Source organism: Microtus oregoni, unplaced genomic scaffold (genome assembly GCF_018167655.1).
Source record: "Microtus oregoni isolate MIOR12 unplaced genomic scaffold, Mior012 000017F_ref0000208, whole genome shotgun sequence".
NCBI classification, from domain to species: Eukaryota; Metazoa; Chordata; class Mammalia; order Rodentia; family Cricetidae; genus Microtus; species Microtus oregoni.
In genome coordinates, this window is record NW_024543076.1 from 33,642,795 (window position 1) to 33,668,445 (window position 25,651).

Below are 25,651 nucleotides of genomic sequence, written 5' to 3' on the forward strand. Positions count from 1 at the left end.
AATTTTAATAATTAAAAAATTCTTGCCCTTGGAGTTGTCATTTTCCTAATCAATATAAATTAGAATATACAATTTCTACAACATGGATGCATTACAAAATAAGTTGTTAAAAAGGAATACTAGCATTCCAAAAGAATGGGAATAACTGTCCTAAGGCCTTTCAGATTCCATATACAACATGGCAGAGGGAGAGAAATAACTTGGTTTTCACTCCTGATTGTTCTAACTAGTAATCAAACCATTAATAAGATCTTTCCTAAAAGCTTCAATTTCTTCACTTAAAAAAAAATTGCCTGCTCTTCCAAAGGTCCTGAGTTCAATTCCCAGCAACCACATGGTGGCTCACAACCATCTGTAATGAGATCTGGTGCCCTCTTCTGGCCTGCAGGCATACACACAGACAGAATATTGTATACATAATAAATAAATATTTTTAAAAAATGAATCTATATCATAATCACTATATTAAGAGTTATTAGATGATAAAATCATGATAAAAATTAATTTATAAAATATGATATACAAACATTATCATACAGTAGACTGCAGGGAGGTAATCTGCAAAAAATGGTTAAGTTTTAACAAGTCTATAAAGGAACTTGATAGCCAAGGAAATAATCGTCCACAGATTTTACTAAGGAAGGGAAAAATACAGGTGGGTGTTGTACTTATGTGTGGATGTATGTATGTAGAGTAGGGTAGAAGTAATGTAGCCAAGTGCAAGGTTTGATCCCCAGCACTGCAAAAGAGAATTGTTAAACGTTCAATGAGATCATGACTATGCCTACAGAAAAATCCAACAGTGCTGAGGAAAGGTATATAGTACAAGAAGCAGAAACTGAATAACCTATTGAAACAATCCAGCTGAAAGATAAGACCTTGTGCTGCAGTCTACATAGCAAGATAAGAAAGAAATGGGAAGACTCACAGACTGCCAAAGGCTTTGAAAAGCTATACAGGAATGAGTGAAAGGACAAAAACAAAGCAGAAGGAAAACAGAATCCCAAAATAAAGAAAAACTTATTATAAATGTTGAACTAGGCATGATAATGCACGCCTTTAATCCCAGCTCTTGGGAGGCAGAGGCAGGCAGATCTATGTGAGTTCCAGACCTGTTTGATTTAGTAAGCAAGTTCAAGGACAGCTAAGGCTCTGTGTGTGTGTGTGTGTGTGTGTGCGCGCGCGCGCACCCCTTTGAGAGTCTCCCCCGAGTTGAATGCATCTGAGTGCCATATTAGATATTTGGAAGTACGGCAGAAACAGCTGAAGGCACTAAGACAAAGAATACCACAACTTAAAGACAAATTCCTGGTGAGAAGGGAGATGTCTGTGCTGCAGATTAGTCAGCGGATGCTTACCAGAATACCTAGAGGTTTTAACAGCAGAATCCCTTCCCCTTAAGTTACATAAAAAGGGTAAAAGGAGCCTCAAGTCTTAACAGCTTCCTGATCACATGTCAACTTCATAATTCAAGGGGTCAACATCTAGCTAACCCTACTTCTTTAAACAATTCTCTTTATAGCACAATGCAATAACTAATTCCCTATTATCTCTTATGGCCAGAAAAAGATTTAATCTACTATATTCACAATATTATATTCAAAGTAACAATGAAATATGACTTTTCTCAAAATAGCACATTTTAATCACATACCATAGAATTTAGGTACTGGGTTGATTTTCCAGAAATCCTTAGTAGCAGTAGCAGAGGCCTGCAGTGCTACATTAGCAACACATCTCAAACGTCAAGCTCAAACTGTGAAATCCTGTGCTTAATTCTGTGAGAAGTAATTCTAGTAACTCATCATCTTACAAGTCAGAATCCTGGAAATCATCCCAGAATTTCTTTGTTCTAACCTTCAATTAATTATTTACTAGTTAAATGCCTCTTCCAAACAGTCCATAGGCTGGGGAGAGCAGAGCTGTTAAGAGTACTCACTCTTAGCACGCACATGACTGCTCACAGCAACCTGTAACTCCAGTTCTAGGGATCCAACACCCTCTTCTGACCTCCCAGGGCATCAGACACGGAGTGCACAGACACACATACAAGCAAAACACTAATACACATATCCCCCCCAAAGTTGTTCTTGTTTTGTTTTTTTAAATACCACTACCACCATTATTCCTTGTCTCAGTATTTTTCTCTGTGAAGTTCTGGCTGTCCTGGAACTCAAGCTGCAGACCAGGGCGGACTCAAACACACAGAGATCTGCTTGCCTCTCCCTCCCCGAGCGCTAGGATCAAAGGCGTGCGCCACCACCGCCCAGCCCTTAACTAAACTGTGTTTGCCTCAAACTCTAATGATCAGATTTCAAATTGACTTCATGTATTCAGCCTTCCGGAAGGCTGCAAAAAGAACACATCAGTGGAAACCCAAAGACACAGACCTTCTCAAAGAGCCTCTGTATCTTCAGCAGCATTGCGCCCAGGAGAAAGTGCCTGCGGTGCCTAAAAATGCTAGTCTGCCCCCACTGCTCCTGAAACCTGTGCATGATAAACAGCCTCAAGTTCCTAGAAGCAGAACAATAGAGAAGCCTCTGCCCCAAAACCCTTCACAAAACCCTGCCTTCAAATAAAACAATGCAAAATAAATCTATCTACATATTTACATTGAGTTTCTGATACAGGCTTTCAGGAGGCAAAAATAACCAATTTAGCGTTTTTGCTATAATCTAAAAGTACAATAAAATGTTACATGCAAGGCAATTACCTGAGGAGAGTCAAAAGGATATCGACTACTAAACTTAAACAGAAGTTGAAACTTTTCTCCTTCATATAAGGTACCTGGTGCACCTTCCATGTCTACGATCCACCTAGGACAGGAAAAGACAAACAGAAAGGGAACAAATTTAAAACTTAAAAAGGATTAGGGTAAAGGGAAAACTAGAGGTTACTGGGATGTCAGGCAATAGGCCAGAGTGTGTATGGTGCACTTCACCCAACAACTCTTACACTGCATTTCTTTCTTAATTCATTATTGTTATGTATGTGTTTAAATAAATTTATTACTGTATGGGAGACATGCACAAGCACAGCATACATGTAGAAGTCAGAAGACAGCTCTGTGGAGCTGATCCTTTCCTTCCACCTCTATCTACGTGGGCTCCAGGGTTGAATATGTAGTAACTGATGACTCCCTTCTGCTTCACCACCTAGGCTAGCTCTTGCCTCTGGATGACCCGTGTGGGTATGCTGCATGTGCGCTAGTGCCCATGGAGCCCAGGCCACAGATCCCCTTGAGAGTCCCCAGTGACATGAATGTTAGGACATTAACTAGGGGACTCTGAGAGCACCAACCCTCTTAACTGCTGAGCTCTCTCCCCAACTCCAGAGTAGGTTTTCAACACTCTTCCCTAGCCTTCTGTGACACTTGGGATTAAAGAAATTAGGTTAAGGTCGGAGCTTGTAACCCGGGTCTGAGGCAAACTACAAATAAACCCCCACTTCCATGGGCTAATACCAGAGTCTATATTGTGTTCTTCCTTTTAGACCACACCATCTTGTTTTCTTTCAAACACTACTTTCTACAGTAACTAAATTGTTCTACACAACATCAAGCTCATTAACTGCCTTCCCGATTAATGTTAGAAGAACTGTAGCTGACAAACAGACCCCCTGACCAGTAGGCTAAAGACTCAACGGAAGCTAAACTGATCCCCATCCATCTACTCTGAAGGTTACAAGCAATGCTCTCTGTTGCCGTTCCTTGCTCGTTCACTTTCAATGTCTTAATAAAGCACATACAGATTTCTGTGACATCTATTGTAAGCTTGTTTTTCATGTGTAACCATCAAGAACATAAATGTTTGTACTGATATCCTGTAACTATCACTAGTCTTTAAAAGAGAAAATAGAAGATAAAAACAGCAAAGACAATAGGGGAGCAGTTAGACTTGAACCAAAGTAAGTAAGAATAAGTCTTTAATTATAGCTGTCACACGTAATTGTAGTTGGCCAAATTCTTTAACCTCATGCATCTCAGGCACAAAAATGTTATCTTAAATATAAGAAAACTGAGTTGAGGATACATCTCAGCAGTAAAGCACTTGTGTATCATGATCAAGTGATACTGGATTTGATGCCCAGTACTGCCAGCCAATATCATCCACCCACCCACCCACCCATCTGTCCAGAAAAACAGGGACTACTATGGTAAGGGTCTACTCATGTCTTACGTAGTATGGAACTAGGAATGTATAAAATAACAACATGGTCTGGGCTTAGTCTATGACAGAAATCTACTAAAGTATAGAAACCCTTAAAATATGAAAATTCATTTTCAGGATGCATGCTGAGTGCCATAGAAGGGTACTGTTCAGAGAGTGAAATGACCATACATAAGTAGAGAAGCTAGCGCATTTCTACCGCTAGAGCTAGTCCACAGTAAATTCAATACAACACAAAGCTGTACCTGTGGGGTACACAGGTCACTGACGGAGTCCTTACAAAGCACGTTAAATAGACCTGGGTTCAATACCCTGCCCCTCCCTCCCTCCTTCTTTCCTCTCTCATTAAAAACAAAAACAAAACAAAAAAGAATACATCATTCTCAGCTTCAAAATTCATTTTCTCCTACCCACCCACATCTCTACTCCCCAGAGTGATAATCAAAAGAGAGAGTTGCCTGTGCACCTTCATTTTCTTTATGTAACAAATCTGAGGACAAACACAACAATTTACACATGACACGCAGAGCAGTCTTTAAATAACTGCAAAACAAACATCATTAGTTGTGCAACATCTGCATCAAATAGGTCAATGACATGATTTCTAATATTGTGTGTGATACATTTTTAATTTTTACTATTTAAAAAAGTAATATATGGTTACTAAATTTAAAAAATAATGCTGGGCAGTGGTTGCTCACGCCTTTAATCCGAGCACTTGAGAGGCAGAGACAGAGGATCTCTGAGTTTGAGGCCAGCCTGGTCTACAGAGTGAGTTCCAGGACAGCAGGACTGTTTCACAGAGAAACCCTGACTCGAAAAGCCAAAATAACAACAACAATATAAAAATTCAAGAATAAGCCACTGTTACATTTTGGGGGAATATTGTATTCTTAGTATTTTGCAGTTTACTACATCACTGATGATAAGAAACAGCAACTTAGTGCATTTTAAAAAGATTCATTTTTTTATTATTTATACAGTGTTCTGCCCGCACACAAGAAAGCACCAGATCTCATTTATAGGTGGTTATGAGCCACCATGTAGTTACTGGGAATTGAACTCAGGACCTTTGGAAGAGCAGCCAGAGCTCTTAACCACTGAGCCATTTCTCTATCCTTATCATAGGCACATTTAAATTACACATTTTCAGCTTTATTAATAATTACTGTGCATGTGCACTATGTGTGGTTATGGGTATGCAGCCATGGTGTGGGGTGATGGTCAGGGGACAAGTGTGGAGCTGCTTCTCACCTTTCACCTTCACACGAGTTCTGGAGATCAAACTCAGACACCAGGCTTGTACAGCAAACACCTTTCGCATCTGAACCAGCTCACCAGCCCCAATCATAATACTGAACCATCAGCTAGTATCGAATCATGAGCAAGAGTAAGGACTTAATGCAGAAGTAAACAGGCCTTTCTCCAGTGAGTCTCAACTCTTGAATTTCTGTAACTATTACTCTTTAAAAATGGATGGTTTGAATTTGATGTTTTATACATATTCTGGCTTCTAATAAAAGAAACTGCTAGCTGGGCGGTGGTGGCGCACGCCTTTAATCCCAGCACTCGGGAGGCAGAGGCAGGCAGATCTCTGTGAGTTCAAGACCAGCCTGGTCTACAGAGCTAGTTCCAGGACAGGCTCCAAAGCCACAGAGAAACCCTGTCTAGAAAAACAAAAAAAACAAAAACCAAAAAAAACCAAAAGAAACTGCTATCTATTCCATTCCAGAGGAAGCTGGGTTTTGTGGACTAAAACAAGCAGCATACAAATGTTGTTTGTCTTTGGGGCATGACTTACTCTTTAGGCAGAGATCTCACCAGGTTGTCCAGAGTGGTCCTGAACTCACGGGCTGATCCTCCTATCTCAGCCTCCTGAGGACTATAGGTACCACTGTACCCAGCCAAAAAGGTCTTCTACAGAATTCTCAAAGATAATTATGAACTATGACTATACAAAATTTCTACCTTACAAACTAACTATAAACAATAAAGTGATAGCATTTTAATGTGTCATCCTTCTCTAATGTTGACAGTTTTCAACTCAGTCTTACAACCAGAGATACTTAAAAAAAAAACAAGTTTGTCCCAGGAAGCCCTCTTCGTATCTTTGTTTTGCAGCAGCACAGCAGGGGTGTTTTACTGACTATGTCTGAAGCATGGTGTGCTGCAGTCTGAAGGGAAAGCACAGGCTCAGCACATAAGAAGTGGCTCACACCTACCTATAAGACCAGCAGTCCAGAGACTACGGCTAGCCTGAGCCACAGCAGAAATAATAAATAAATAAATAAATAGATAGATAATAAGGAACATGAAAAACACACAAGGATTCTTTTAAGAAAAAAGAAAGCTTGAAAGCTTTACACAACAGTAAACCTATGATAACACAGTAAGGTTAAAAATGAATATTTATATAAATACATGGAATATGATCTCTTTATTATATTTACTTAGTGGCATAACAGAATACAATAAAATATGAAAATAAGTTAATAAAGAATGAGTACATAGTTATACAGTGTAAGTAAGAAGACCTTTGAACCTCAAATACTCACTGTGTGATTGAGTTCTGAACGCTCTTTTCATTTAACGTCATCCCAGGAGGTGGGTCATTCTGCAAAGCCAACAGTTCTTTTTGTAGTCGTTTCTAGAAAATATCAATAGTATTTTATACTTTTATCATCTTTCTTCTCCACAGTCTAAAACTGATTATTAAATTTCCTTCCAGTGCTTGAACCTCTTTCTTTACAGGGCCCTTGAATCTCTACATACCATCTATACTTAATTCTTACACTATGGTCTGCCTTACCATTCACAGCCAGTGTCGCAGTCCCAATCCCACAATGCTGCTGTAAGCAGTTCTGAAGGGCAGCGGGTACCCATGATACAGCCCCTTCTTCAGTTTCTCACTGGGGCTACAGAGCTTCAGCAGTGGGCTGAAGAGCCACTACTCAGAATGCTTCCTTTGCTGCTTTCAAATAACCCCAGTGCCCTGTAACTATGGCGAAAGAGAAGCTTTCCCGGGAAATTATGACAGTACCTTATTACACAAAAGCCTTCTGAAAAACAATTTAAAGTCAACTCCTAACCTAATTCTGTAATCATCTTCTAAGCAGGGTCACCTGAACACAAGTCACTCTTTTAATGGCTGGGTCACAGTTTTCACTGTACATTAAAGTAACATTTTGTAGACCAGACTCTAAATGGCTTTACGTTTTGCACTTTTTGCGTGTACAACCTCACTGCTTCCCCTTGTCATCAACAGACATCCCTTTCTGGTGTACAAAGACTGAACAGAGCACAGAACTGTCAGTGTATGGAGAGAGTACTCGATGGCCTGTGCAAGGCTCTGTGCTTAATCCTCAGCACTACAAAAAACCCAACTAATGCTATTAAAATCGTATGCAAGATTATAAAGATCTTTTAAAACCACGTTTTATTATTATTTTATTTGAGCTGGAACCCTAACTCTGGTCCTCTGGAAGATCAGCAAGCACTCTTAAACTACTGAGCCATTTCTCCACCCACATGGCTTATTTTATTTATGATTTAATGTATGTGTGAGTGCACACATGTGGCAGTCAGAGGACAACTTGAGGGAGTCCTTTCTCCCACCATGTGGGTCCCGGAGATGGAACTCAGGTTGTCAACTTGAGGGAGTCCTTTCTCCCACCATGTGGGTCCCGGACATGGAAGTCAGGTTGTCAAGGCTTTGCCATTTACTCACTGAGCCATCTCATCAGCTTCTTAATTTCTAATTCTTTTATTTTTGTTTTTATTGTTTTATTTTGTGTGTATAAATTTTTGCCTACATATATGTATGTATACCATATCATCGTGCATGCCCAGTACCCTCGGAAGTCAGAAGAGGGCATCCAGTAGCCTGGCCCTGTATTCAGAGATGCTTGTGAACCACCATGTTGGTACTGGGAACTCAAACAGGTCCTCTCCAAGAGCAACAAATGCTCTCCCCAGCTGAGCCATTCCTCCGGCCCCTAACAGCTAATTCTTTGAGGGGGAAAAAAAGAATATTTGTTTATAACTCCAATGAATTTTCTGTTTTAAAAATGGTCTCTCCGTTTAGTGTAGTGACACACTCCATTTCAGAGCTCAGGAGCCTGGACAAATACTACCTTGAAGGGGGAAGGGGGCGCCAAAGAGGGACAGAGGGAAGGTTAGAGGGAATGGGAGAGGGAGACAAAGAAAGAGCTCCAAATAAGGGAACCCTCCCTGGAGTATCTCAGAGAAGCCTTACTTCAGTGACCACATTCTGAGGAGCAATACTGTCAAAGTCCTCCACATCTGGAGGGCTTTACTAGCAGAAAAGATGCTATTGCCTAACCAGTCCTGCCCCATGCCCATTCAAACATAAACTCACAGGGATAACACAAATCTGAAAACACTAAGTGCAGTCCTAGTATAACCAGTCAAGTCGACTAACTGATAAATATAAAGACTAAGATTTTCAAGTATTAGCTGTCAAAAATAAAGGCAGAATTCTTTATGAAGCCTAAAACTGTGCCCCCTCAACATGCTTACTAGGTATACCTGGATCTATCAATAATCACTGCTGTGTCTTGGGGAGGTTCACAGACCCATCTGAGTCACTCTGACAGCCTGACGTTGTTATTTTTCTTTGTGTTTGAAATCGCCATGTTTACTGTTATTGATTTGTGAACTCTGAAGAAATTACAAACACTCCATTTTCAGCAAACTAAAAGCACAGGCAGGTCTATGTCTACCACATTTTGTTTAACAGTGTTAAAAGATTACATTTTTATCGCAGTAACGCATCTTTGCTCTTTAGTTTCTGATCACTTTTCTCAATGTATGTGCTTAGGCACTAGCTTGAGACTTTTGCTGTTTCACATAGCAGGATGACAGGTCCTTCAATAACCTATGGCTATTTAACATGAAAAGTACTCCTTGGAAAACTTAAGACTACATCAAGAAAAATATTCCCAGTTTCAAACCATGCAGTTTCTATCCCAATCTAAAAAGATCTTTCATTTCTAAAGTGGCTCCACTTTTACATTAATTCATGTTTCTAAAGATTCACTTATTATTAATGTTTACATCTGTCTGCTGTGTGTACACCTGTAGGATTCCCTGAAGCTGCAATTACAAGCCCCTATGAGTGGGTGCTGGATCTACTCTCTGGGCCTTGGAAAGATCAGCTAGTGTCCTTTTTTCTTAAAGCAAACTTTTACACTTCTTAAAGATTTATTTATGTATTTCATATATATAGATCCTTTGTCTGCATGCACATCTGTATACCAGAAGAGGGTATCAGACAGTTGTGAGCTGCCATGTGGGTTCTGAGTGCTCTTAACCACTAAGCCATCTCTCCAACCCCACATTAATTCATCTTTTTATGTACCAACATATAAATCTAAAGCACAAAACCAGAACAGAGTAGTAAGTCCTTAGTTGACACTGGCAACAATACAATAAAATTGACAAAACCCCTTTGTTTACTTTCAAAAGAGGAAACTGACAATAAGTATGTAATAAAACAAAGTGTTCTATATGATATATAAAAATGGAATAAATTAAAGGAATAGGTAGGCTTTATGTCTTACAAAGTTTTATCGCAAATTGAAACCTTGAAAAGATGTTTTTGTTATTATAGTTGGGAAACTATTTTAAAGAGTACAAATTCTCACTGAAGGTAAAGAGAAATACAAACAAGAAAAAGGAAGACATTCAAAATGAAGGACTAGCTGGGTGTGGTAGCCTATACCTTTAATCTCAGCAACTGGGAGGCAGATCTCTGTGAGTCTAAAGCCAGTTTGGTCTACACTGCTAGTTCCAATCCAGCCAAGGGCTGAAGCGATGGCTCAATGGATAAGAGCCTAGCTGCTCTTCCGGAGATCCTGAGTTCAATTCCCAGCAACCACATGATGGTTCACAACCATCTATAGTGAGATCTGATGCCCTCTTCTGGCATAAGGCCATACATGCAGACAGAGTATTCACATATAAAATAAATTATCTTTAAAAAAAAAAAAGTACGTAACACTGGTTGCTAGTGTAATTGTGTAGACTGAAAGACCAGCAGCATGTGTGGCTCAGTAGCAGAATGTTTACCTAGTATTACTGAGGTCCTGAGTTCAACCCCCAGTATTGTAACAATCTTACCAAGGTGACCACTGTTTTCTCCTAGTTCATCTAGCTGACAATTGAAGGTAGAAAGCAAACCACAGGGCAGCATGATATGAGGAGAAAAAAAATCCTCAATATATTACACTAACAGCCATATTCATATCCCCAGCCCTCTCATTTTTTGAGACAACTTTTCATGTAGTCCAGGCTGACCTGGAAATTGTTACGGGGCCAAGAATGACCTTGAGCACTGGACTGCTTTCATGTCTTTACAAGGAGGAGCATGCCACCATGCCCAGTTGTAACCCTGGGCATATTATTAAGAATTCATAGTATTAAGAATTGATTTTAAGGGGCTGGAGAGATGGCTCAGCAGTTAGGAACACTGGTTGTTCTTCCAGAGAACCCAGGTTCAATTCCCAGCACCCACATGGCAGCTCATAACTGGCTATAACTCCACTTCCAGGAGATCCCATGGTCTTTATGGCCTCTTCCAGCACCATACACGCATATGGTACACAGACAAATATGGAGTCAAACATCCGTACAAATAATATAATAAATAAAAGGAAAATATGTTTAAAAAAAGAACTGATTTTAAATACTAAAAAATTATTTTTGGCAAAAGCCTAGCAATGAAATAATTTTATTTTAGCATAAAGCAAATGAACCAACTTCTCTCCACTAAATTCTGAGTGCATCTTCTACAGACCTTAATTTTTAAGTTATTGTTATGTTTTCCTCTTTAGGGAGAGGGAGAGACTGCACCAACAGTTTCCATTCTTAAAACTAGCACTTCCTACATTAAAGCGAGAAGTCTGCCGACTGCAGCTCTCCAAGAGCCCAGAGCGTGGTGTGGACCGGTCAGTCCAACACTCACTTTCACTAAGGCAGGAGGACCAGCCTATGCTACGACCCAAAAGGGACAGCAGAAAACTGCTATACACTGAAAGCAAAGGCAGAAATGTGTCAAAGGATAAACTGGCTTCCATTTCCAGCACCCTGGATAAAAACATAATGCATTATTAAAAAATAACTTATGGCCAGGCATGGTAGTACACACTTACGGTTCCAGCCCTTGGGATACCTCCCAAGTGCAAGAGGATCAGGAGTTCAACCATATAGTGAGTTCTAGGCTAGCCTGAGCTACATGAGATAAAAACTGTCTTCCAGCTGGAGCTGGAGACATGGCTTAGCCATTAGTATTGGTTACTTCTCCAGAGGACCAAAGTTTGGTCCCTAGCATTCCTGTTGGGCAGCTCACAACTACCTTTAACTCCAGCTCCAAGGGAGCTGAAGTCTCTTCTGGCCTCCCCAGGCACCTGCATACACATAGCAGACACAAACATATATACATGAATTTTTTTAAAAGAAGGACCCAAATTAAAATAAATACCTTATATAAGTGACGGTGCACACCTTCAATCCAGCACTCTGAGGAGGCAGAGGCAAACAGATCTCTGAGTTTGAAGCCAGCCTGGTCTATAGATCATGTTCCAGGACAGCCAGGGCTACATAGAATGACCCTGCCTCAAACAAACAGGAGCTGGAGAGATGACTCAGAGGTTAAGAGCACTGGCTGCTCTTTCAGAGGACCAGGAGTTCCATTCCCAGCACCCACGTGACAGCTGACAACTGTCTGTGACTCCAGTTCCAAGGGACCCAATGCCCTCTTCTGGACTTCTCAGGCAATGGACACAATTGGGGCACAGACGTACAAGCAGGCAAAACACCAAGACAGAAAATAAATACGTCTTTTTAAAAAGAAGAAAAAGAATTACCTAAGGAGTCAAGAGCAACTCCAAAACAAACGCCAGGGCAACTGAATCATAATCTGGGGACTTGTAAATTTCCCAGCTGACTTAAAATGAGGCCAAAGTTGAAAACAGCTGGTTTGAATTGTGTGGGCCAACTTGGAAAACAAAACCAAACCGAGAAAGTCACTGAACTACTGGAGAAAGTAGAAACAAGGAACTTGGATGTAGCAGCACAGATCTTACCAGCTTCAATCTGGCTTACACTGCCTACTCAAAGATGGACTGAAACCTAAAGAACAGTCAATTTGCAGTATTCACGGTACTCAGTATCTTAGCAAACACTGAATCCGTGAATACAAAACTCAGGATAGAGGGAACAGTTTCCTGTATGATTCTCCTCACATTCTCATCAGTTAACCACTAGTAAACCTCACTTTTGTGTGTTTCTCTTTAAAGATCCCTTATTGGACTGAAAATACAATTCATCAGTAGGGCACTTGCCTAGCATGCATGAGGCCCTACCCTCAATACCCAGCACCACACACAATAAATACATCAATGTCGCTATTCACTACACATCGTTAACTCAGCAGCAGCAAACTCACAGCACATCACTCCAATTCCTGCTTCAGAGAACCTTATCTGACACAAGTGGTTTCTCTAACCTCCATGACAGCACCATGAACTCAGGACCCCAAACAGCACTTCAGTACTATGCTTGCAGCTAATTTTAAACAAAGAAATCATCAACAAAAAGCACAAAAATGCAAAACACAGGACACCAAATGGACCCCAGAAAGGATACTTGCCTGCAGTCAGCAGAACACTGCCTCGTCTGACCTTCAGTGTGTGCTCAGGGGAACACACACCGTTTTGCAAATGAATTTGCAAAATAATTGATTTAGGGTTTCAGACAAATTTAAACAAGTAAGTAAATTCAAATAGAGAATCTGCAACAATGAAGACCCAGCACCATTCCCTCTTCCAAAGTCCAGTACCTAATTTCCTAACAAATCTTCCTTAATTTAGTAAAAAGTAAGCTTAATTTCTGTATTTTATCTCCACAACTAAAAAAAAAAAATCTTATGGAGTCATTCATAAAATGTAGGTACGTTTAAAGAAAAGATAGATTTATACCTGGGACAATCGACTATAAAATGTTTGTCCCATGGCATTTTAAGTTTAATACCTTTTAATTTACTAAAGACTGACAGAGAAACACATGAAGTCTCAGTAATCGTTTGCTAGGATTAAATGTTTTAGCAGGGCTGGGATATAAATTCTCATCTGCAGTCAGCTGCCCTCTTACCAGCTTGATACTATCAAACCCAATGGGCTTTCAATCAGCACATATTCCATTTCAAAAGGAAAAGAAGCTGGCACTAAACACTACATACATCATACACCATATTCAAAAGGAGTTTTAAATTAATCACAGACTAATGTATGAGTTACAATTCTAGTGCTCAGAAAATCCAGATGTAGCCAGGGGTGGTGGCACTCTCTCTAGTCCCAGAACTTGTGAGGCAGAGGCAGGCTGACCTGTGAGTTTAAGGCCAGCCTGGTCTACATGTGTTCCAGGACAGGCTCCAAAGCTATATGCACAAACTCTTACAGGGCTGGAGTGTGGCTCAGTGGCTAAGAGTGCTTGTTGAAGACTCTGCTTTGGGTTCTAAGTACCAAGTGACTCACAAGGCCTATAACTCCAGCTCCAATGGATCCAACATGCCTTCTTCAGGCCTCCAGCACGCGCGATATCTCTCTCTCTCTCTCTCTTTCTCTCTCTCTCTCTCTCTCCCTCCCTCCCTCCCTCCCTCTCTCTCTCTCTCTCTCTCTCTCTCTCTCTCTCTCTCTCTCACACACACACACACACACACACACACACACACACACACACACACCATTAAAAACAAAGTTCAGGGTGGTGGCCCATGCCTTTTATCCTGGTAGTTCTACTTTTTGGTTTTTCGAGACAGAATTTCTCTGTGTATCCTTGACTGGCTTGAACTCACTCTGTAGACCAGACTAGCCTCAAACTGCCTGGTTTTAATCAACCAGCACTTCTTTATATTTTTTTCCTTTTTTCCAAGATAGAGTTTCTCTGTGGCTTTGGAGCCTGTCCCGGAACTAGCTCTTGTAGACCAGACTGGTCTCAAACTCACAGAGATCCGCCTGCCTCTGCCTCCCAAGTGCTGGGATTAAAGGCGTGCGCCACCATTGTCCAGCTACCAGCACTTCTAAAATGGGGAAGGTAGATCTCTGTGAGTGCTAGGCAAGCTTGGTCTACACAGAAAGTTCCAGTCAGCCAGGGCTACAGAGAAAGACCCTGTCTCAAAAAAAATAAGTAAATAAATTATTTAATAAATCCTCTTATGACTTGACAATAGAGACAATTTCTTAAATGGAAAATGGATTTGAACAGATACCTCTTCAAAGAAATCATCTAAATGAGCAATAAATATAAAATGTTCAACATTATTAATCATTGATAATTTAAATTATCAATCTATAAATTTAAAGATCATAATGAAAACTGGGTGATGCTGACATACACCTTTAAATTCCAGAACTCAGGAGCCAGAGACAGGTGAGTCTCTTTGAATTCAAGGCCAGCCTGGTCTAAAAAGTGAGTTCCAAGACAGCAAGGGCTGTTACACAAAGAAATCCTGTCTTAACCCCCCCCCCTGGAAAAAAAAAACCAAAACTATATATGTATGTATATATAATCTTTCAGTATCCAAGGATTCCATATTAGAAGGTTCCACATCTTCAGATTTAGTCAGCTTTGGATCCAAAACATCTGGGGGGAAGCCAGGTGTGAGGAGGTGAAAGAAGAGTCAGGAGAGTTGGCTGGCCTGGGTTACATAGCAAGTTCAAAGCCAGTCAGGGCCAGAGTGAGACTCGGGGAAGGTCAGGGGCTAAAACTGGACTCAACATATTTCTGTAATTATTCAAGAAAAAACATAGTATATTGTCATATCCCATTATATTAAGCTGAAGTAATCAAAAGATGATTTTAAGTATACAGAGATAGGTCTCAGCAGCTGGGAAGCTGAGTCAGGGAGAAAGTTTGAAGCCAGTTTAAGCTATCATGTTCATAAAACACTCACACATGTACACACACACAAATCTGCACACAGTATATAAAAATGTTATTTCAATTTACATAAGGATTTGATCAACCAAGAATTTTGGTAGCCTGAATTGAGGACCTATCCCCACAGACACCGAGAGACAGCTGTATTAGGTCATCTTACAATTGTGTGGCACACAATTCCTAAAACCCTTGGAATATCTGAAGTATCTTCTTATATGTTAATGATATAAAAAATTAACTGGAGGTACGAGCTATCCTGAGAAGGAAGACTAATTAACAAAGAATCCAACTGAAGAAATTACAAGGTTGGAACTCTGAGGGACCATCATCCCAAACTATAGGAAGAGGCTTAAAGGGGGAGGTGATGATCATCAGGACCAATGACTACATCAATCGTGCCGCCCTAACAAAACCTCCAAAGTCAACAAGAGCATAGCTATGTAGCCCAGTTGCTAACTGCTTGCCCCACAAACATGAAAACCTGCATCCAAACCCCACACTGCACAAAGGGGAGCATCCCTGCAAACTCAGCTACACTCAGGAGACAGAGACAGGAGGATCCGAAGGTCAGGTTCATTCTCAACTACACAGAAAGTTGATACTCTGCTGGTATGCATGAGACTCTGTCTCAAGGGGGAAAAGTCTCGAAGAGCTGAGTTTGGAGAGCTTCTAGATTGAGCAACAACTCATCTGCATTCCAACTCCAAGGAACAGACTCCAAAGCTCAGAACCCTTAGGAATCTCACTGTGCATCAACTCATCTGGCTCTTCATTTGTATCCTTTGAAAATACCATCATTGCTGAGTGTGGGGCCAATGAACACCTTTGCTCACAGTACCCTGGAGACAGAGGCTGTGAGATTCTGTGAGTTCAAGTCCAGCCTGGCCTATGTAGAGTTCCAGGACGGCCAGACTACATAGAGAGATCCTGTCTGAAAACAACAATGACAACAACAACAAAAAAAAAAAAAAAAGAAAAAGAAAGAAAGAAAGAAAGAGAAAAAAAGAAAGGAAAAATGAAAGAAAAAAATAAAAATACCTTCATAGTCAGGTGTGATGCCTCATGTCTGTAATATTAGTACCCAAAATGCTAAGACAGAACTGCCAACAATAAAGTCAAAAATTCCTTATACTACACAACCAATTGTGTACCCTGTCTTGGCGTACTATGAGTCAATGCAGGAATATTACAGAAAGTGTGGGGAGTGGTTTAGCTGAGACTCTTCAGTTTGGAGGCTAGTCAGACAGAATTTGGGAGTAACCTGAGACTATGCTCATAACTAGTATCTAAACAGGGCATCTTGAAGGCCCCGACTAACTCTGGTCAGTATATGAACTAGACGGAACTGTAGAGCATCCAGCTGGTATAAGATAAATGATTTATGGGAGAAAATGAAGTCAGAAATATCAAGTGTTATGAGTACAGAGCATCAAGAAAAGTTTTCTCTATAGACTAGAAGGTTAAACTAGAACTTTACTCCTCAATACACATCTGAAACAAATTAAAATATGCAAGAACACAGAAAAATGCAGCACTGTTTTCACAATACGGAAATAATCTGAATTATCAACTGATGAATGGAAACAGGAAACAAAATCAACTTGACAAATAGATAAACAAAATGCCTTAAAACCATAAAATACGAGTATTATTTGCCCCACCCCCAGTGAGAATACTACTAAGATCTTCACCACAGACAAACTCAAAACTTGCAAAGCTTAGGGAGTCAGCCAGAACCTAAGAACTGCAAAGAGAGTAGGGGGACTAGAAACACGGGAGTCACTGCGAAAAGCAGGCTTCTTCTGGGGTTGATGAAAGCATGAGAAACTATTCATGGCGGTGGGTATATCAGAAGCCTTGCAATATATACTTTATAACAATTGAATTATTTTATAATTAACTAATTTTGGAGAGGGCAGAGTACAAATAGAATAAGCGTCTTGTGCTAGGCAGAAGCTGACCACTGACCTAGCACCCAGCCCATTACTTCAATTTAAAGGAAGAAGTTGGCTTTTACAACTGGCATAGAAGGCTTGTAATCTTACTTGGCCAAATCTCAAATTATGAAGACAACTGGCCGAGAATACACACTAACTGGAATCCATTCTTCTGCCCTCCTTCCTGTGATGTGAAAATAAAGAGTCCTCATGAGACACAATCTGTTTTTCCCTACTGTAGTCAACTCAAAGACCAGAAATCAAAAGGACGAACAAAACAAAACTCTTGCAAGAGGGTGTAAATCTGGAGGCCTACCGTATCATAGTTAAAACTCCCAAGCAACTCAAAGTTTATGACATGCGATAATCTTCAATTTTATCAAATATGATTATTTATCATCCCTATTTTATGCTTAGTGGAAAAAATGTTATATAGCTATTAAAACACAAAACTAGAATCAAATCCAGTCTACTGGATTCTAGAAGATGTGGTTATTCATTCACTCAACATTTTCAGAGGGCATCCTATACACCAGCCATCGAAATGCCTCAAGAGGAAATGAGCTACTTATTTTCCAATAAAATCATAATTCTGAAGGACTTAGCAATGTGGAAATTACTAGTGGGGGGGGCTGCTATCTGTACTGGGCAGTCAGGGAAAGTCTCGCTGAGAAAATCCATCTAAAGATCTAATGGGGACAGGGAGCAAAGGCCTGAAGTGGGCACAGCAGGAACCAATACATAATAGGAACCCGAGTATCTGGGAGAGGTTATGGGATGCTTCTCAGCCTCCCTAATGCTGCAACCTGGTAATACAGTTCCTGGTGTTGTGGAACCAACCATAACATTATTTTATTGCTACTTCATAACCGTAATTTTGCTACTGTTATGAATCGTAATGTAAATATCTGATATGCAGGATATCTGATATGCGATGGGCTGAGAGTCACTCACTGCCTTAGTCCTGTCAGATTGAACAAGGTAAGGAAGCCACAGTCAGGCTGTGACTGAAGTGGCCATTTGTCTTTTGCTGAGTGTCTAATGGGTGGGAAAGAAGGCTGTAAGGGTCCAAGAATGAAGCAGGAAAATCATCAGTGAAACTGCTAATCCAGAAAGGAATGGTGTTGGTGTAATGTACAGACAGTTCCATTTCTGGATCTCTTTTGCAGGTAGGACTGACAGAATCTGCAGATGGTCTGACGATGGAGTAGGACGAATCTAAAGTTCCTAGTTCAGAAGAAAAACCATGGTTGGGGAAGAGAATCCAAAAAGGCAACTTTACAGCTGGATGTCAGAGTACATGCCTGTAATCCCAGCACTTGGAGGATAACAAAATTACAGCCGCTCTGGGCTATGGGATCAGGAGACTCTGTTTCAAAACCAAATAAAACAAAAGCACTTTTACATATGTTCATCTCTGCTGCTCTTCTGTCTTACCCACGACACTGCATGCTGCTGTTTGTGGAACATGGGTTCTCAGGTAACAAGACAACACTTCATTCTGGAGCCTTGGGTTCCAGAGCCCATGTTCGTTAATCCTAACATCGCAGAGGCACGGAGTATTTCTTTGTGATCAAAAACCTATACTCAAAAACTATCAAGTGAGGAAACTTTTAAAATCTCCAAAACACGAGTCTTTTGCTGATATTAATCATGAGCAGATACCAATTGGAGTGTAAATGAAGGTTTCTCTCCCACCTGCCAGTTCCCAAATAATCACTCAGAGGTATAATATTAACTATAAACGCTTGGTCGATGGCTCAGGCTTATTACTAGCTAGCTCTTACATTTACATTAACCCATTTCTATTCATCTATGAAATGCCATGTGGCCATGGCATTACCTCATTTTCTACATGTCTTGCTTCCTAGGCAGCTGGCTGGCATCTCCCAGATTCCGCCCTTCTCCTGTATCTTTGCTAGGATTTCCCATTTGGCTCTTTCCTGCCATGCCATAGACCAAAGAAGTTTTATTTATTAACTAATGAGAACAACATACATTCACAGAGTGATCACTCAGTAACAGAACGATGCAATAGATGTCATCAAACAAGTGATGTTTAGATAAATATAAACAAAAGTGCTATCACCTGAAAGATGCAAGATCACACTTTTATTGTCCTTGATAAAGAAGAGTGTCTTTAAAGAGTAAAGCCATTACAATTTTCTTAGTATGCAGCTAATACACATGTAATTTGATCCATAAAGTACTTTTATTAAGAATGTTAAGGAATATTTCTTCCCCCCACCCACTCCCTTTTAGACAGGGTCTCACTCACTATGAAGCCCTCCCTGGCTGTCCTCAAACTGGCTATGTAGACCAGAACTCACAGAGATCTGCCTGTCCCTGTCTCCTGGGTGCTGGGGATTAAAAGTGTGTACTACCACACCAGTTTCCTTTCAATTTCTTAACGATAGAGGTTATAAATCAATGTACTGTTAGTACTTGCTCCTTCTCTTTGTCAATGTGGAGTATGGAATGCGGAGCCTCACGTACACTCGGCATAAGTGCTGCTGCTGGCAGCGAATCCCCAGCTCATCTGCTTAATTCTTGACTGAAAAGCTAACTAATCATGCCAATAACTTCTCAGCAATGCCAAACTTCATGAAATCTCCATTACCTTCAGATGTACAGCGTCACTACATTCCAGAACTTGGTTTCTGATCTTTTCCACTACTTAGCTATTACTATAAAATTTTGAAGCGTTCACTTCCCCAAATAAGTAGTTTACAAAAACTGCTAAGTCATAATAAAAGTTACCTGACTTTTACAAAACTGCAGTTAAGAATTCAGAAGAAAAAACACAGAAGTACTTAGAATAAATTTTACAAACACATAGAAGACAACGAACAACTTTTTAGACTATATAATGTTCATCTAAAATTTAAAGAGTTCCTGTGTAGCTATTCAACTTTGCCACTAAAAAACTGTTTAACAGATTTTCAATTAACTAAAGCAAAATATGCTATTCATGAATGCTCCTTGAAGCAGCAAGTGATGGACAAAACTTTATTATACTTACAAGTTTGTCCAAATTTAAAAGATACAAGTACTTTTGCCTGTATTCATGGGAATCGTTTGGGAAGGTAACTTCAAGGGTTAAAAATCTACATACTTCCAAGACAAATATACAAGAGATCCCTTAAAGCTTAAGTGATAGAAATGAAATAAAAAGGAGAGGATTAGCATCGTTTTATTCTTTTAATCACTTATGTTCATCATCTACATGGCACCCTCAGCTCTACACTATGCAGACTTAGTTCCCTGGCACTTGCTCTGACACCTCTGGCTACCATATGATTAAGAACCCAGAGAACCTCAGACATCAGAATTCAAGTTCCCTGGTAGTCAATAAGCTTCAGAAACCAAGATGACAATTTTCCAATTTCTGATGCTAAAACCTTAATCATGACATCGACAAATAGCAAGGTAGCATCTAATTGTCAAGGCAACCAGACTACTACAGCAATACTGTAGGAGGCCATATGCTACCTCTCCCAATCACTATAGCCAATAACTTGAACAAAGTGCTGTGAACAATCCAAGGTAAGATCCAGCTCAGAGACAGAGGATGAAAAACGCTGGGCTGCCGGTGCTGGTGCACACCCTTCATTCTAGCACTTGGGAAGCAGAGACAGAAAGATCTGTGAGTTCTGCTCTATATAACCAGTCCTAAGACAGCCATGGCTACATGTTAAGACCCTGTCACAGAAAGAAAAGGTTGGGGGGGGGGAGGAGGGAGAGAGAGACAGAGAGAGAGAGAAAAAAGGGGGGTCCACAAAGAATAACCACCCTTGCAATTACATTATTTAGAGTTGTCAAACATCAGCTATTATGTGCTAAATTCCTCAGACTATAGACTTTATGAAAGGGGTCAAATTAGGAAAACATGCCAGATAAATTTTAGCAAATTGCCTTTCCTACTCAGTCACCTTGCCCCAATCAGGTTAAAAAAAAAATGTTGTTGAGACAAGGTCTCACTATGTAAGTTTGCCTGTCCTGGAACTACCTCTGTAGACCACACTGGCCTCTAACTCAGAGATCCGCCTGACTCTGCCTCTCAAGTACTGAGGTTAAAGGTTTGCTCCACCACAGCCAGCTTCAATCAGGTCAAGTTTAAAAACATCTATTTAAAAGGAATCTGAACAAAATGGCTAAATTCTAAATTTGTAAATAGGTCTCAAAGTCTAAGTATTTCACCAGGCAGTGGTGATATATACCTTTAATCCCAGCATTTGGGAGGCGGAGGCAGAGGCAGGTGGATTTCTGTGAATTAGAGGTCAGCATGGTCTACAGAGTGAGCTTCAGTACAGTCAAAGCTGTTATACAGAGAAGCCCTGTCTCAAAAAAACAAAACAAAACAAAAAAAAAAACGCGCATGCGTTCGTAGGCCTGGAGAAGCTCCACAGTTGAGCACTTGTTGCTCTTCCAGATGACCTGGGAGCCAGACCCAGCATCCACATTATGGCTCACAATTGTAACTCCAATTCCAGAGGATCTAATGCCCTCTTCTGGCTTCTTCAGGCACCAGGTACACAGATATACATGTTAGACAAAACACCCATATGCATAAAAATTAATACATCTAAAAAAATTTTTTTTAAAGAAAGAGTTCTTAAAATATTATCTTGGAATCTCCCGTGGTGACTGCTGACTTTATTTTTAAAAGAACTAGGCGGGGAAGCACAATGGGAAGACCGCACCTAGGTGTGAAAGACATCGAGTTGTGTCCTGACAAACGCTAGCAACAGCAGCTTCCCACAGGACATGGCTCCACAATGAAGAGCTTGCCTCCCTGATGGTTCAAGCGCAGCTCCCTGGTGAGGTGCTACAGACTCCAACACCGTCTACCTTAGTGTACTAAAACAGCTTGTGTGGAGGAACAAAGCGGACAAACACGGACAGAACACTGTCAGCCGTGGCAGGCAGAGGGGAACACACTCGGGAGACCCACGCAGGAAGATCTCCAACCTGATGTCAGCCTGGGCTACATAGCAAAAATGAAGATAAAACACATAAAAGCAAGCTGGGCAGTGGTGGTGCACACCTTTAATCCCAGCACTTGTGGGGCAGAGGCAGGAGGATTTCTGTGAGTTCAAGGCCAGCCTGATCTACAGAGTGAGTTTCAGGACAGGCAAACCAAAATAAAAAAATAAATAAATAAATAAAAATAAAAGCAATTATAACATCAGCTTTAAATCTCATCTCCTCTAGTAAGAAAATGAAAGACTGCCTTAAGTTGATTTTATAGTAAATAAAAATTATTTCATTGATATCAAGTGATCAAATCCCACATTGCGTGTGCGCAGTGTGGCATGTTTTTAAAGTAGAGCTCTGATTACAATTTAAGTAATCTCTTCAGCAATAATAACCCCTCTGTAGTAAGATATGGAAATCTAATCTTAGATAAAAATATTTGCCGAGTTAATGAACACATTTGATCATTTAGTTATAATGTTATGTTTAAATTACATTATTTTGAAAAGACCGAACTTCTGTTGCGAGAACGGTCAGGAAATAAACTTTGTACAAAGATACAGAAATAAAAACCACAGCAAAGTGTCCTTCAAAGAGTCTGCTATGGGGCAGAGAGATGGCTCAGGGGTTAAGAGCGAGAGCTACTCTTGCAGAGGATCCTGGTTTGGTTCCCAGCACCCACATCAGGCAACACGCAAGCACCTATTATAATTCCAGCTCCAGTCGATCAGAAAGGTCCTAACAGGCACCTGCGCTCACATGCACACACCCACACACAGACACACACAACACACACAATAAAAATAAATCTTCGTCAAAATGCTATTTCCCCAAAAAAATAAAATTAGCAGATACTCTGAAATACATACAAAAGGTCAAGATTTAACAGTAATGAAAACCTGAAAGGATCAGTTCCCCACGCTAATCAGAAAACAAAGGAATGAAAGCCTTGTGCTAGAGTCTAAGGTGGTGGCTGAGGCTCAGAACCAGCATAAAAAGCACATCCCCACTGCTGAAGACACAGAGTAAATACCAAAAATATCAACTCCTCTTAGAAACAATCTGCTTTTTTCCAAATACTTTACGTGTAAGAGCTAACCAGCTCTCCTGCCAAAGCCAAATACAATCCCAAGTGTGGTGGATTTTAATCTTTATTTTTAGTCTTAAATCAGCTCATCTTTGAGAGGTCATAACAAACAATGTCTTAATACAGATAAAAGTGTTAAAGCAATCATATAGCCCATCTGCTGTCCAACTGGTGCGCCACAGTTCCTTTTCTGGCCTCAAATGACGAAACTTCGCTAAGGTCTCTGGGGAGAGTGTCAAGTATAACGTTTCCTGAAATTGTTCTTGTTATTGCTGCACCGTTTCGTGACATCTCTTCAACTAGAAATGGTACTTGCAGTTTTATTGTTCTGCAGAGAGGCCAGAGAGACACGCAAAGGCGGAGAGTATTGTAGGAAAGCAGGTTGAAAGACACCGTGAAAGGGGGAAAATGCGCAAGAACGAAAAACATTTCCAGCACAGAGAAGCGCCAACAACGAGATCTTGCTTATTCTTCTAGAAACAAAAGCCAAGAATTCTTCTAAGGAGAATGTGGTTTCTCTTTACTCTAGAGGATGTTAAAACTCCAAAGGGCGTTTAGCCAACACTCTACAAGAGTTCTGCCCTCTTCTTACTGCTTTAACACCTCCAGCCCTGGCTGTAAATTAAACGCCAACTATAGATAATGCAATTTCTAGAAACTACAATTGTGGTTGCCATCTTTGCCTGAAAAAAAAAAATCTTTCCTTGGATCTCGAAGGGGGGGAAAGGAGTATATTAAGTTGGAAGGCAAGAAAACCGCCATCAAGTCAGATTGATCGGACCTAGGTTAACAGGCACCTTCTACCAAACTAAGGTTTTAAAGGTCTGGGGAAGAAGGGCAAAGGAGCCACGGCCAAACCGAGTCCGCAAGGGTGGGGCATCCTAAGTGGGGAAAAAAATATATTAAGAGAGCGAGTTTTTCCCGAGGCCGAGAAGCAGGCCCACGAGCTCGCACCCTGGGTGGCACAGGACGCCGGGGACACGGGCGAAGGGCGGCTTCGAAGGAGACGTGGGCTGCCGGGGAATGCCCCGGAGTGCGGGCTAACAGGAGGAGGCACCCACGGGGCACGGGATGAAGATCGAAGAAGAGCAGGCAGGAGCCGTGCGATCCGAGGCTGCGCGTGGGAGGCCGGGCAGAGGCCGCGGAGCGCCGTGGGCAAGCGGCCGTCCTCGGCGAGGCGCTCGCCGGCTGCCCCACGCTCTGCCCCTCTCGGGCCGCCTGGACTTCCGCGGGCGACGGCGGCGGGCACAGCTGTTTCCACCCCGCCGGGGAGCGCAGGGGGAGGGGGGTGGAAAGCATCTCCCCGGCGGCCGGGGAGCCAAGCCGCGGCGGTCCTCGCGCGGGGGCGCGGAACGGAGCCCCGACCGCGGAGCGCACGCCGAACTTCGCCCTTTCTTCCCCGCAGCCGCCTTTATGCCACAACTTCGCGGCCGCGACTGTCCGCGGCTACCGATCGACACCCCCGCTCCGCTCGCCAACCAGTGATCCCCGACGCCCCCGGGGTCAGGGAAGGCCGCCCGGAGCCGGCCCCGAAGCCGCGGACGCCGCCCCAGCGCCGACGCTCGCCCCGTCTCGGCGGCCCCCACGCCCGCCCCGCTGCAGCAGCTCCGCTCACCTGCATTGACGCCATGATGAAACCATCCCCCCAAGGCCAGCGAGGCCAGAGACGCAGGGGGCGGAGCCGCCGTGCTCGCGTCACGCCGCGGGGGCCCAACATCCCGGGCACGGGGGTGGAGTCGCCGATGGGAAGGGGTCCGCGCGTCCCATTGGCTGGCGCGCGGGCGCCCGGGGGCGGGGAGGGGCGTGGCGGGGCAGGGCGTGGCTGGCGCCTTGGGTACCTCGCATCCCAGCCAGTTTACACGCAGACCGGCTGGCTCTAGGGGCAGGCGGGGCGCTGCTCGGGCTCTTCCCGCAGTAGTACGCCGAGGTCAGGAAGTTGTCAGCATCCGCGGGGTTTTGGGTCCCTTTTTCATTTGGTCTCATTCTGTTTTCCCAGATAGAGGTGTAAGATGTATAGTTGGTTTTGTTTTGTTTTGTTTTAACGCCCCTTCGTACGTCTTTTCTATACCTACTGAGTTTTCACTCCTTCCGCGACAGATAAAACTTCGCCTTGGGGATGCTTTTTCGTCTTTGCAGACCCTGGAGACTTTTCCTAATTTGGGGGGTGAGGGGTGAGGATGGGGGAGCAGAGAGTCACAGTTCTCCTTATGGGACGGAATGAAAACTGAGAGCAGAGCAACTGGAGTTGTAGTGTTGGAACGTGTTGGGAAGGGAAGGAGAAAGAATAATGTTTTCCTTTGTGTGAGATTGTCTAGCTCCCTTACCATCCTTCTAAATTGTAAACTCCGTGTGTATCATAGTCGTCGTTGTTACATCAGCCTAACTTTGATTAGCGATTTGACTCTAGTCGCGGATTCTCAAGACAGTTGTAGCTCACCTTATAATGCCCTTAAACCTTGTGTCCTGCCTCCATTTCTCTTCAGCCTATTCTGGTGGGCAGGTTCATGGTCTGCCAGCCTATG

At 41.9% G+C, this 25,651-nt stretch overlaps 1 protein-coding gene across 1 annotated transcript in view; it reads right to left on the reverse strand.

Annotated features, from left to right (window-relative positions):
* The window catches only part of Ube2w (ubiquitin conjugating enzyme E2 W), a 48,072-nt gene extending 23,268 nt beyond the window's left edge, over nucleotides 1-24,804 (reverse strand). The window contains exons 1-3 of the mRNA XM_041667468.1: nucleotides 24,745-24,804; nucleotides 6,725-6,816; nucleotides 2,714-2,816 (exon numbers count right to left, since the gene is read on the reverse strand). Of these exons, the coding sequence (XP_041523402.1) occupies nucleotides 2,714-2,816; nucleotides 6,725-6,816; nucleotides 24,745-24,759 (210 nt within the window). The 5' untranslated portion in view covers nucleotides 24,760-24,804. The remainder of the gene's footprint in view (nucleotides 1-2,713; nucleotides 2,817-6,724; nucleotides 6,817-24,744) is intronic.
* Nucleotides 24,805-25,651: the final 847 nt, after the last annotated feature.